Source organism: Mus caroli, unplaced genomic scaffold, assembly GCF_978045245.1.
Source record: "Mus caroli unplaced genomic scaffold, Mus_caroli_1 scaffold_13, whole genome shotgun sequence".
Taxonomy (NCBI): Eukaryota; Metazoa; Chordata; class Mammalia; order Rodentia; family Muridae; genus Mus; species Mus caroli.
In genome coordinates this window covers 26446107-26459185 of record NW_028227268.1, presented here as the reverse complement: position 1 = coordinate 26459185, position 13079 = coordinate 26446107, and the positions used below count along the sequence as shown (strand labels likewise).

The 13079-nt window shown below is 46.5% G+C and overlaps 1 protein-coding gene across 1 annotated transcript in view; it reads right to left on the bottom strand.

Annotated features, from left to right (window-relative positions):
• The window catches only part of B4galnt2 (beta-1,4-N-acetyl-galactosaminyltransferase 2 (SID blood group)), a 64599-nt gene extending 51908 nt beyond the window's left edge, over positions 1 to 12691 (bottom strand). The window contains exon 1 of the mRNA XM_021177919.3: positions 12609 to 12691. Within this exon, the coding sequence (XP_021033578.1) occupies positions 12609 to 12619 (11 nt within the window). The 5' untranslated portion in view covers positions 12620 to 12691. The remainder of the gene's footprint in view (positions 1 to 12608) is intronic.
• Between the last annotated feature and the right edge of the window lie 388 nt (positions 12692 to 13079).

Sequence of the window (13079 nt, the reverse complement as noted above, 5' to 3'; positions counted from 1 at the left end):
ACACAAACAAACAAAAATTATATAAATAGGGCTGGAGAGATGGCTGAAGACAGCTATAGTGTCCTCATATAAATAACATAAATAGATAAATCTTTAAAAAATTAAATAAATAAAATGCCTTTTTAAAAAATATATATTTATTTTATTTATATGAGGACACTGTAGCTGTCTTCAGACACACCAGAAGAGGGTATCGGATCCCATTATAGATGGTTGTGAGTCACCATGGGGGTGCTGGGAATCCAACTCAGGACCTGTGGAAGAACAGTCAGTGCTCTTAACCACTGAGCCATCTCTCCTAGCCCCAGGGGCAACTCTTAACATGGATCTTGGACCTGCCAAGTGCACACACTTGTATGTGTGCCTACACACACATTCTTCACACACCCATCATCAAAAGCCTTTTAAAAACTTAGATTTAAAAGGAGAGAGTGATTTAAGTAACGGCACTCATGGTGCTGCTTCCCAACCGGAGCTACAACTTGACCAGATGCCTCAGCTTGCTGCCACCACCCCCTTCCCATGACGGACAGACAGATGGATGGACAGATGTAGCCTCGAACTGAACAGAAGCCACTCTGTCCTAGATTGCCTCTCTAACATATTACATGACAATGACGAGAAAAGTAACTCGTGCACAGCAACTCGTGCACAGCGACTCGTGCACAGTGGGGAAACACATATTAAATATTACATAGTTATAGGTGTGATGGTGCATGCATTTACTCTCAGCACCCAGCACTCCCAAGGTAGACTCAGAAAGATCTCTATAAGTTCCTGGCCATCTCAGCTGAATTAATAAGACTCCACACCTCAAAAATATATATTTTTTAAAGGCTGTTATTCTTTTTTCTTTTTCTTTCCTTTTTTTTTTTTTGAAACTATCTCACAATGTAGCCCTGGCTGACCTGGAACTCTATATAGATCACAGCTGGCCTTGAACTCAGAGATCAGCCTGCTTCTGCCTCTCTCAGTGCTGGGATTAAAGGTGTGCATCACCATGCTGAGGACCTGTCTGTAAAACTGTCCCTGCCTTCAAGGATATTGCAATGTGACTCCTTTCCTCCGGGCGTTTCTTTGGTGTGGAGAATCCTTTGGCTGATTGCCATGGCTATTAATTAAAAAAGACTGAGGCCTCCAGGTCTCCAGTAACGGTTGGTTCCCTGGTTACAGCTGTTGCTCTTTGGAAGTAGAAGGAACCAAGGAAAGGTCGCAGGACTGTCCAGCTGCAAGTGATCTTGGGAGATGCTAGGATTCATAAGAAGTAGACGGTTGACTAGAAATGGGACTCCACAGTGTGGCTCCCGCTAAGTCTCCATCCACAATGGGGTGCAACTTTGTACTGATGTCATTATTTTGCGGTCACCCGTGTTCCTGTGAAGAACTCCTCAGTCATGCTCTTTCTGTAAGTCCTCAAAGCTCATTGGCTTGTTAGGTTGGGCTTTGGTGGGGTCCTACTTACGTCTGTCATTGGTGACCTAGCCGGGGTGAATAGACATTTGCTCATGTCCTCCCACAAGTTAATGAAGATGCTTACCCACAAACCCCACAAGTATCTGAAAGAACCAATGAGAACCGCTCCAGAGTTAAAATGGTAACAAGAGTGCAGAGGTGACAGACCAAAGGGCAGTGCTGGGCATAGGGTACAAAATGAGTGCTGGTTGGTTTTTTCCTGCAGTTATTGGGTGACTGGACAAGTACTGGCAGGCTTGAAGGCCAGTCAAGATGTACCTTTCCTGCCGGGCAGTGGTGGCACATGTCTTTAATCCCAGCACTCGGGAGGCAGAGGCAGGCGAATTTCTGAGTTTGAGGCCAGCCTGGTCTACAAAGTGAGTTCCAGGACAGCCAGGGCTACACAGAGAAACCCTGTCTCAAAAAACCAAAAAAAAAAAAAAAAAAAAGATGGACCCTTCCCTCGTGATCAGTTTTGCATGTGCCCCCCCACCCCCATTTCTCTGGACACTCTAGAAAGGGAAGGATCATCTTTGCCCCCATTTATATCTTTAGTTTTCCTGTGAATTGTTCTCTCTCTCTGATGCGTACTGCTTTTGCCTGCTAACCTAGAACTAGTCCTAGAAGCTTCTAGCCTCGGTATAGTCTAATCTAGGCCTGGAGACTTGCTTCTGAATAAGCTTGCCCTTTTTTGTTCTTTCTATACTCTGGCTTAAACTCCTCTCTGCGAAAACTGCTTCAATCTGGCTCCTCTCTCTCTCTCTCTCTCTCTCTCTCTCTCTCTCTCTCTCTCTCTCTCTCAATTGTTCTGCTTGGCCTCTAACTCTGGTAATCTGTTCTAATCTTCTAGATCATTCTTTGGCTCATTCTGTCTTCACCTGTGTCTAGCTTGCTCTTTCTCTGCAACCAGTCTCTGTACAACTGTTCCAGTAAAACTGTTTCTCTCTCTGCCCCTCAAGTAGCGTCCCTTTCCTCTCTCTTCTCCTGAGAGTTGGGCAGATCCTGTTCTAGCAGATCTTTCTCTGATTCGTCACTTTGTCTGCCACTCAATTAGACATCACTTTCAAACACGGGTGCTTCCTTCTACAAACTAACTTTACCTTCATTTTGGGGGGTTAAAGATGTGTACTCAGGGCCTGTCTCTATTCCAGTCAGGGTATTAAAGGTGTGTGCTAAGAGCTGAGCTATATCACAATTAGAAACAGAGTCTCCCAACACAATCTCGGGGTTCCCGATGTGGTCAAATATTCTACAATGCCCACTTAAAATTCAAACCACCAAATCAAAGGAGGTGGAAATCAGGACTCCATTGAGCCCCATTCAGTAAAGTTACTTCCTCCTAGTTAAAGGAATGAAATCTGAACTCTTTCCTTGGCCTGGCCTGGAGACCTGGTGTTCTGATCTACCCCAAAGGTCAGAACACTATATGCCATTGTTCCTTTCCCTAATGTTAATTAGTAATAAGGAACTACCTGTCAATCACCGGGCTGGGAGACTTCCACACTGAAAATGTTGCTTCATCCAAAGGCATGAAAACGGAAAGAGTAACTTTTACGAGATCATGTGCTCTTAGGTCTAGAAGCCTTCCCTCAGTTCAGTGCTAAGGATCCTCACTTCGAAGCCTATGCGTTTTCCAACTTGTTTGTCTGTCTTGTGTGGGGAAAGGCAGCCAGCCTGCTTCAGCCCATGTGTGGAGGTCAGAGGGCAACTTTGTGCAGTCAGCTCTCTCCTTCTACCATGTGACTTCCAGAGACTGAATTCAGATCCGTCAGGCTTGGGGCAAGTGCCTTTACCCCCTAAGCCATCTTGCTGGTCTCTCTTCTCAGTTTTAACATTTCCGTTTTACACCTTCTATCTCTTTGGGACCAGCCATAACCTAAACCTACTTGTCCAGACACCCTGGTCTTCCTCTGAGCATCCCACCACCACCACCAGCTGCTTACCAACTTCTGTTGCTGAACATACCTGCTCTCCTGGGTCCCACATCCACAGGCCTGGGCTTCGCTGTCCTACCCAGCACCCTCTTACCCTCTTCCCGGCAGCCACAAAGGTTCGCACCTTCCTGCCCTGTTGATATTTCTCTCTCTCTCATTCTCTCTCTCTCTTTTTCGAGACAGGGTTTTTCTGTGTAGCCCTGGCAGTCCTGGAACTCACTTTGTAGACCAGGCTGGCCTTGAACTCAGAAATCCACCTGGCTCTGCCTCCCAAGTGGTGGGATTAAAGACGTCCACCACCACCGCCCGGCTTTTTTTTTTCTTTTCTTTTTTTTCTTTCTTCTTTCTTTCTTTCTTTCTTTTTTTTTTTTTTTTGGTTTTGATATTTCTCTCAAAAGCTAATAAAACAGCCTTCAGTTTCCTTTTGAATCTACTTTAAAATTCTTTCATTAGCAAGACCAAGAACCCACAAAAAGAAACTCCAGTTGCTGGTTACAGCAGATACTTAAGAACATGGATTAGAGTTTGGAAGTCAGGTTGGGGTCTGGTTCAATGGTTCAGAGCACTGACTGCCCTTGCAGAGGACCTCAGTTTGATTCCTAGCACCCAATACCTGTAACTCCAGCTCCAAAAGACCTAGTGCCTCCTCTGGACTCCAAGGGCAATTACACAGACGTGCTTATACCTAGACACAGATACAGAAACACGAGCTCGTGCACACGCATGCACGCGCGCTCACACACACACACTTTTTTTTAAAAAAGAAGACACCAGAGTCTGTTAAAATGACTTCCTAGTTAGAGCTTTTGTTGTTCCCACAGAGGACTCCTCTTCATTCCTTAGTACCAGTGGCTCAGAGCTGGCTATAACCCCAATCTACTTTCTGATGTAACCAGAGAACTAGAGTTCCTTTTTATGGGTTCTCGGTCTTGCTAATGAAAGAAATTTAAAATACATTCAGAAGGAAACCGAAGGCTGTTTGTTTTATTAGTGTTTGGGAGAAGAATCAACAGGGCAGGAAGGTGCAACCCTTAGCAGCTGCCAGGATGAGGGCACTGTGTAGGAAGAGAAGCCCAGGCCTGCCTGTGGATGTGGGACCCAAGAGAGCAGGCATGTTCAGCAACAAGAGGTCAGTAAGCAGGGGATCCAACACCCTCTTCTGACCTCCTCGGATGCTGGGTGCACACGGGGTTTGCATACATACATACATACATACATACATACATACAAGCAGGCAAAAAACACCCGTACTCATAAGCATAAACAAGCCTTAACACAGACAATACAACTGAGCTTCAAGGTTGGGTATAGATTCTCTGGACAGTGAGCATATTCAGGTGTCCAAGCTGGGTTGACCCACACAGGAGCCTCCCCCCACTCCCCCGTCCCTGTCCCCACCCCCCACCCTGCCTCCTGCAGATGATCCTCACTGCCCTAAACCAAAAGATACTGCACAGGAGGAAAAGCTGCCCTCAAAGAAACGAAAATGAGTGGTGTTAGATTAAATTCAGCATAAAATAAGTGCAGCCAAACAAAACTACTCTTCAGATCATAAAAGATGCAAAAATAATTTAGGGTGACCCCTTCAGAAGTCCATACTGACCCTTGAAGATGTCTGATCTTTTCTCTGAGACCCCTCCCTTTTTACTGGGTCTTTAAATCTATGTAGTTTCCCTAATAGATTCCAACCCTGCTTTGAAAATGACTCCTGCCGGGCAGTGGTGGCACATGCCTTTAATCCCAGCACTTGGGAGGCAGAGGTAGGTGGATTTCTAAGTTCGAGGCCAGCCTGGCCTACAAAGTGAGTTCCAGGACAGCCAGGGCTACACAGAGAAACCCTGTCTCGAAAAACCAAAAAAAAAAAAAAAAAAAAAAAAAAAAAAGAAAGAAAGAGAGAAAGAAAAGAAAATGACTCCTATGGGGTTCAACATACAAGTGCTTGCTCTGCAAGCCCAATAACTTGAGTTCAACCCCTGGAGACCATGTAAAAAGCCATCCTGTCTGGAGTTTACAGAAAAGGGTTTCAGACCCTGGAGTGGGGGTGGGTGGCTGAGGTGCATATTTTAAATACCAAAGCAGACGGGGCCTCAAGGTTCTCCCAGCATCCCTCAGTCCCTACCTCGCATACCCTGCCCCCATCCCTGAATTTTCCAGCCCAGAGGTTGGGCTGCCCTTCCCCTTAGAGGCTCTTCTCTATATAATCCAGACATTTTGGCCTCCCCGCTCTCCTTCTCTCTCTCTTTCTCTCTGAGAGCACGCTATCTCTTTCCCCTCCCCTTCCCATGGCGACTTCCCTGACCTCGGTCCTTGGGGCCAGCAGCTTCCCAATAAACCTGACTTTAATATAATCTAATCTGGCTTGAATTGACTTCTTTCACCCGTGGAGAAACAACCTGTCACAAAGCAGGAAAGGACTGTCAACCGACACACTGTGAGCCGTCTGCCTATGGTTTTTCTGGGAACCAGAATGTCTTCAGCTGTGGTTATCAAGTGGTCGCCTCAAAGGCAAGCTGTCTGCTCAGCATTGGAAACCTGTATGGTCGGGACATAGGACTCCATTTTGACTTCGCGGTAGAAGACAGACTCCTCAGCTCACCGTGGTAACCGGTCGTGTCATCCTTTCTCACACTGGCTTTTGCAATCAGCAAACATGCACATAGCCTTGGTGGTGTCCTCAGATGATTTCCTGAGGAGGAAGTTGTAAACCCCAGACAGACTGTGGAAGTGCCTACTTAACGTTGTCAAAGCCAGACACTGGCCCCTACCTGTTACAGGGCCCTCCTGGCTGGCACACCATAACCCCCCCTACCCTATAAATCCAGCCATTTTCATTACCTCGCCCTTTTATCTACACTTTAACCTCCTGACCCCTTAATCTAGTTCCTATCTCCTCCTCTCCTCTCCCATCTCTCATCACATGACCTGGCTCAATCTACTCATGTCACTCTGAACTCTCCCAGATCTCTCTCTCTCTCTCTCTCTCTCTCTCTCTCTCTCTCTCTCTGAAACTCGTTTCCATATGGTGAATTGGTAAGAGTTTCACCTGAAGAAAATCTAGAACCTCTAAGCAAAGGGTACAGGACTGAGCTAGGAAGTGGATACTGGAGACTTACTCAGGTCTAATTATAGTTATATAAAACATAACTCGTTATAGTTATGTTTTTATTAAAATATGTTTAAACCTGAGCATGGCAGGGCATACCTGTAAACTCAGAATTCAAGAGGCTGAGGTTAGAAAGCAAATTCCAGGCCAGCCTAGGCTACATGGGGAATCTTTAACATAAATAAATAGATGAATTTGGGATAACACCTACTAAGGTTATGATTGATTGATTAATTGTATTGACTGTAATGCTAGCACCCCAACACCACCCCCAGCCCCTATCACTTTTAATGAATTCTTAAGTATCTTTAAATGGCCTCAGCTTTAATTCACAGCTTGTCAAGTAGCAGTAAAAATATCCCATGTAAACAAAAGCTTTTGGGGGTTTGTTGTTGTTGCTTTGTTTATTTGTTAATTTTTGTTTTGAAACAGGGTCTCTCTACATAGCTCTGGCTATCCTAAAACTCTCTACATAGACCAGGCTGGCCTTACACTCATAGTGATTTGCCTGTCTCTACCTCTGGAGTGTTGGTTGGGATTAAAGAAATGAGCCACCATGCCCCTCTTGGTGTGTGTGTATGGGTTTTGTGTGTCTGTGAGCAAGTGTGTGTGTTCAGGTGCACAGGCATGGGGTGGGGCACACATACCATGCAAATGTGGAGATCAGAGGACAGCTTTGTGCAGTGGGTTCTGCCTTTCCTGCGTGTGGTTCCAAGGATTCGTCTCAGGTCTGTGGTGTGCCAAGGCCTTCACCCACTGAGCCATCTCACCAGCCCTTCCATTGTATTTGATTTGGGGGATTTTTAATTTTTGCACAGGGTACTTCATCCCAGAAAAATAGGAAGATTTCTGTCTTCATTTCTGCACAGCTGCTTACTGTTGTGTTTTCAGGACATATGGGAGCCCCAGCCAGGCACCGGATCTTTCGATTTTTCCCTTAATGAGGAATTTAATCTGAAGAACTCAGAGTCGGGTGATTGGCTCCCAGCATCCACCTGGTTCTCAGTGTCAGGTCTCAGGCTGTCCAAAGAGCCAGAAATGAGCCCAGCCTGGACTATAGGATTCTGGTGGTTAGATAAAAGTCAAACTTCCTCGGGGACTTGTGAAGCCTGTTCCCATCTATCAAGATGTCATTTCCCTTCTCTCTGGCAGAAGAGACCTGTGCTGCCGCCTGTCAGCATGTCAACACCTGTTCTGATATCACAGGTACCTGTTGGACAGTTCAGAGTCCATGCCAGCATCCTGTCTTCTTACTTCCTCGGCGACCCTAAGCTCCCCGCAGCTCACAGGCCTCCCTCCTCTCAGCTAGTCCTCCTTCATATAGCCTGGCCATTCCCACAATTCTCTCTGACTTACTCTCTCTAGCTCTGCTCTATTCTTTATCTCTCTATGTCCACTCTTCTCTCCCACTTCCCTAGCTCTGGACGTGTTCAGTTGAGTTCTTTCTTTGTCTATTCTAGATTCTTCCATATGCTTCTGACTGTTCTCTCTCTCTCTCTCTCTCTCTCTCTCTCTCTCTCTCACACACACACACACACACACACACACACACACACAATCTATAATAATCATGGAGTAGTCACATCAGCAGTTTCTTTACTGCACTGCTTCACAGACAGCCACCTGGATTCTTTATAAGAACAAGCTGGCAAGTGAATTAATTTTATAATATACAGAATCTCTCTAGCTGTTTTAGAGAGTAGGATTTTTTTCCCTCTCTGTTCAACCTGAATTGTTTTGGGTTTTTTGTTTTGTTTGGGTTTTTTGTTTTGTTTTGTTTTTTTGAAACAGGGTTTCTCTAGCCTTCCATCCAAGTGACCCTTTGACCTATAGTGAGGAGATTAGGACCCTGGCTCATTCCCTGAGGAATGTCATGTAGCCTCAATTAGATTCCAGGACCTGAGATTCCTGGAATGCTTCCCCATATAAATGAGACATTCCAGATACCCTAAACTCCCAGCCAATGATCTTTGCCTATCCTGAAAGTCCGTACCCTCAGTTCCCCAAAACTTTAAAAGCCTTAAGTCACCCTGAGTAAAGTTGGTCTGCCTCCTGGAGGTCTCTGCTCCCACTGCCCCTGTAGACCAAGATCCGTGAGATGGAGAGACCCACCATGCTTGGCTTAAGAAGTGTAACCTTTTATTAACTATGAATTAAACATCTTAGCTAACTAAGCTCTGCCCCTTTGGGTAATACAGTGCATGAACCCAGGCCTTCATGCAAACTAGACAAGCACCCTGTCACTGGTAACTCTTTCCTTCATACATATTTCGCACAACTTGAAAATCTTTTAAAAATATAACTTTTTTATTGCCCTAAATAGAAAGAAAAACTGGGGAAATGGCTCAGTCAGCAAACATACTTGCTGTGGGAACCCAACATCCTGAGTTTGACCCCAGAACCCACATAAAAAGACATGCATCTATAGTCTCAGCATTTCTACCGAAAAAATGGGAGGGGGGCTCCCAAGCAAGGTGCCCATGTCTTTAATCCCAGTGTTTGTGAGATGGAGGCACTCCTGATCTTTTGTGAATTTGAGGCCAGCCTGATCTACATAGCTTCTAGGACAGCCAGGGCTACATAGTGAGGCCCTCTCTCAAGAACAAACAAACAAAAAACAACCGCAGAAAAGATAAAATGGGAAGGCCGAGAGAATCATCAGGAAGCTTTAGGCCAGGAGTGGAGTACGCATCCCACTGGCAGAAGCAGGAAAGACCCTGCCTCAACAAGGCGGAAGGTGAGGGCACCCAAAATCTGTCCCATGACCTCCTTGCATGTACCACTTGGAGATGTTCACATGTGCACACATACGTACACACACTAAATAAGAAAACAAGAGACACAAGAAGATACTTATTGCTTATTCATCGGTTACCAAAATAATTTGATCCCAAAGAGGAAGAGGGTGTTAAAACTGCCACAGTGGGACATGGAGGTGGAGGAGAAATCCCACGTTCAAGGTCATCTTTGGGTATATAATGAGTTCAAAGCCAACCTGGGCTACATGAAACTCTATCACTGAATCAGAAAAAAGAAAGGAAGCAAGGGAAAAAAAGGGAGGGGGCGGTGGGGGGGAGGGAAGGGTGGCTGGGTGGCTGGACGGGCTCACATTTAAAGGTGCTTGCTGTTAGCTTCCTTCTAGGTTCTGCCCAGCTGTTACCAGGGACAGCCAGGTAGGCGGGGCTCTCTTATTATCTCTGACTCTCTTCCCTCTCTGACCCCATTCTCCCTCCCCTCCCCAACATGTTCCTGGTCAGCCTCTTCTTTCCTTCCCTCTCCTCCTCCTCTCCCCACTCCCCCCCCCCCCAGCCCGGCCTTCTCTCTACTCCATTCTCAACTCACCTTCCCATGTCCTAGATAAACTCTATGCTGTACTAAACCCGTTGTGTGGCTGGTACCTCAGGGGGAACGAATGCCTCAGCATGAGCCAGCTAAGGAACCCATCTCACCTCCACATACCTGGCTCTATTAAACATATTCCTGGCTCCTCCTCCTCCTCTTCTTCCTCCCTTTTTTTTTTTTTTTTTTTTTTTTTTATAAAACATGACACTTGCTACCCTGAAGCCATGAATTTGACCCCCTGGAACTAACAAGGCCAACGAAAAGTTGCCCTCTGACTTCCGTGTGCATGTCCTGCAGACAGGAGCGGGCTGCAGAAATGTTCGGTTTCACTGAAAGTAATGAGAGCGCATTTAAAGAAATGTGGTGTCTTTCAAGGTCCAAGGGAGGGGAATGTAACATTGGAATGAAAGCCTTTGCCCAGGACATCTGTTTAGATGCTGGTGTCAAATACCACAGTTACCACTTCTCCAAGAGGTTGGGACTTTTATATTTCCAGAACCTAGTAAGATACCCAGCACTTATACAGAGAAACCCTGTCTCGAAAAAAAAACAAAAAACAAAACAAACAAAAACAACAACAACAACAACAACAAAGATACCCAGCACTTATACAGAGACCCTGTCTCGAAAAACAAAACAAAACAAAACAACAACAACAAAAGATGCCCAGCACTTATACAGAGAAACCCTGTCTCGAAACATCCCCCCAAAAAAACAAAAAACAAACAAAAAAAGCCAACAACAACAACAAAAAAAGATACCCAGCACATAGTAGGGACTATCCAGTAGCTAGCTTTTTTTTTTTTTTTTTTAAGTGAGTGTGTGAAAATGAGAAAGGGAGGTGGGGGAGAGAGAAAGTCCTCCAACACTGGTTAAATAAAATTCTAGTAAACAATTGCTACAATCCAATCAGCTCCTTCCAGCATGGCCCTCAGACAACCTTCTCCCTCCATTTCCCCCACTGTAAAGTGGAGATCCATGCAGTATATTCTTCATAGGAATTGTTAGGAGAGCTGCTGGGAGAATCCAGAACACAGCCACTCCATCCTGAATCAGTGCTGCATAGGAACGAGTGCATCTCTCCATCCTGGCCCCCCTCTTCCTTCATCAGGCTTTTCAGTCCACTTTACAGAGACACATAATCCTGGAGCCCTCCCCTAGGTGCTCCCTGGGTATAAAATGAATTGAACTTTTTTTCCACCTTTGGAGCCAAGGTCTCATGTAGCCCAGGCTGGCTTCAAACTCACAATGTAGCAAAAGATGACCTTGAAGAGTGGAGACCACAGACATGAGCCACCACACTGGCTTTTGAAATGAGTGGAATAATTAATATATAGTCAGTTTTGTTTAGAGGACACTAATCTCTTCTTGGGCTTTTGTTTTATTTGGGGGAGGTGTTTGTTTGTTTTTTGGTTTTGTGTGGGTTTTGTTTGTTTGTTTTTGGGGGGAACTGTCCCATTTCAGAAGTAGAAAGTCAGAAGTTGGAAGAGATGTTTCCCCAAGGCCACACTGGCCAGCACTGTGTAGTCAAAACAGGAAAATAGCAGACTTCAGAAATGAAAATCGTAGATCTAAGAATACAATTCTAGCTCTTTATAAGTAGAGGAAAAACAAAGTCTGGCCCAAAATGTGCCAGCCTTGTGTTCATTAGCATCATTCATGTTGACTGAGTCTATGAAAGGTAAGTCCCAGCTCCTACCTCCTCCCACATGCAGGAAGCAGGAAGCTAGAAAGAATATTGAAGGACTCTGGGATTCCTGAAGCCCTTAGCAATGCACAGCAGACTCCCAATATCTGCCTTCCTCCCCTCTCTCCCTAAATCCTTTGTGGAACAAATGTGTGCTTTAAAAACAAACAAACAAACAAATCCCCCCCCCCGCCCCCCAAACCAGGTCCTGGTGCATAGTCTGCAAACGTTACACCACCGAGCAACTTCCTCAGCCCCTTTGAAAGTTTTGAGATCAGATAGGATGGCCATCTGGCCTCAGAATTGTGGCCCTCTGCCTTCCAGGAAGTTTAGTAGTAGTGACTGGCTCCTGAGTGTCAGGCAAGCACTTCACCATCAGAGCTACATGCCCCTCCCCTTAACTGCATTTGCTTTTGAAAAAAAAAATCAGAGAAAATAACTTTGGGGGTGGGGGGGGTGGGGCGTGTAACACACCAAAAAGATTTCTAACTCACACACTCGTTTCTGATCCTTCTGAGTGTTTTGTAAAACTTAATCGAACACGCCTAAGTACAGCCTCTTCAGCGTTCGCTGTTGTGCGGTGCATTGAGGTACAGCTGAGCCTCTTACCCCTGATGCAACCAACCTTCTGAAACCCATAGGCTCTGTGAGGGCTGCTATAAAACTCTCTGGAAAGGACTCAGAGATCCAGGCTCTTACACTTGCCTAAGCCCCACATCCTACAACTGGGTACCAGACTCAGTCAGGTAGGCGCCTGATGCCCGCTCAGCGCACCCGGCACCCCCAAGACGACCCCACGCTCGGACTTGCCCCCCACCCCCGTTTGGTTAACTGTGGATCAACCTCCAAGTCGGATTTCCCCATGGGAAAACCGGTTCGGGGTTTGAGTCGGCGCAGCGTCTGAGACCGGAGAGAGGAGCGGGATGTCTAGCCAGGAAGGCACGCACTGTGCCGGGAGATCCTTGTCACCCACGCGAAGACTCCCCGGGCTCCACCAGCAGGTTGCTGGCTGCCGCCGTTACACCTGTGTCCCCCACCCCCACCCCAACTCCGCGTACCCACGTTCCTCCGGCCCAGGGACACTCACTACCTGGAAGTCATCGCAGCTCGCTCCAGCCACCTCTGCAGACTGCCCACCGCAGGTCCGGACGCGAGCAGGAATGAGCTGCGAGTCCCAGGGACCGCGCCCGCCTACCTCGCACAACCCCCGCCCAGGCGCTGGACCTTGCCTTGGGTCCAGGATGTGTTCCAACGGTTTTGACACTCTTTGAGTTGGTCCACTGTGGTTGTGCGGCGCCAGGAGCCTATGTCCCTGTACGACATGATCCCTCCGGTGACCAACGCCCCGCCTAGAAGAGTTACAGTCAGGTCCTAATGCTTTATTAACTTGTATAAGCTATAACAGCCCCAACGACAGTTCTGCGGCTTGCTTTTCAGATGAAGAAATCTAGGCAAGTTGGGGATCATCAAATAGTAAGCAGCATCTCAAACCACTTTGGTGTATTTTATGTCCTTTGGGTTCGGGGCTAAAAATGCAAGCCATCTCTGCTCACGCCCCCAG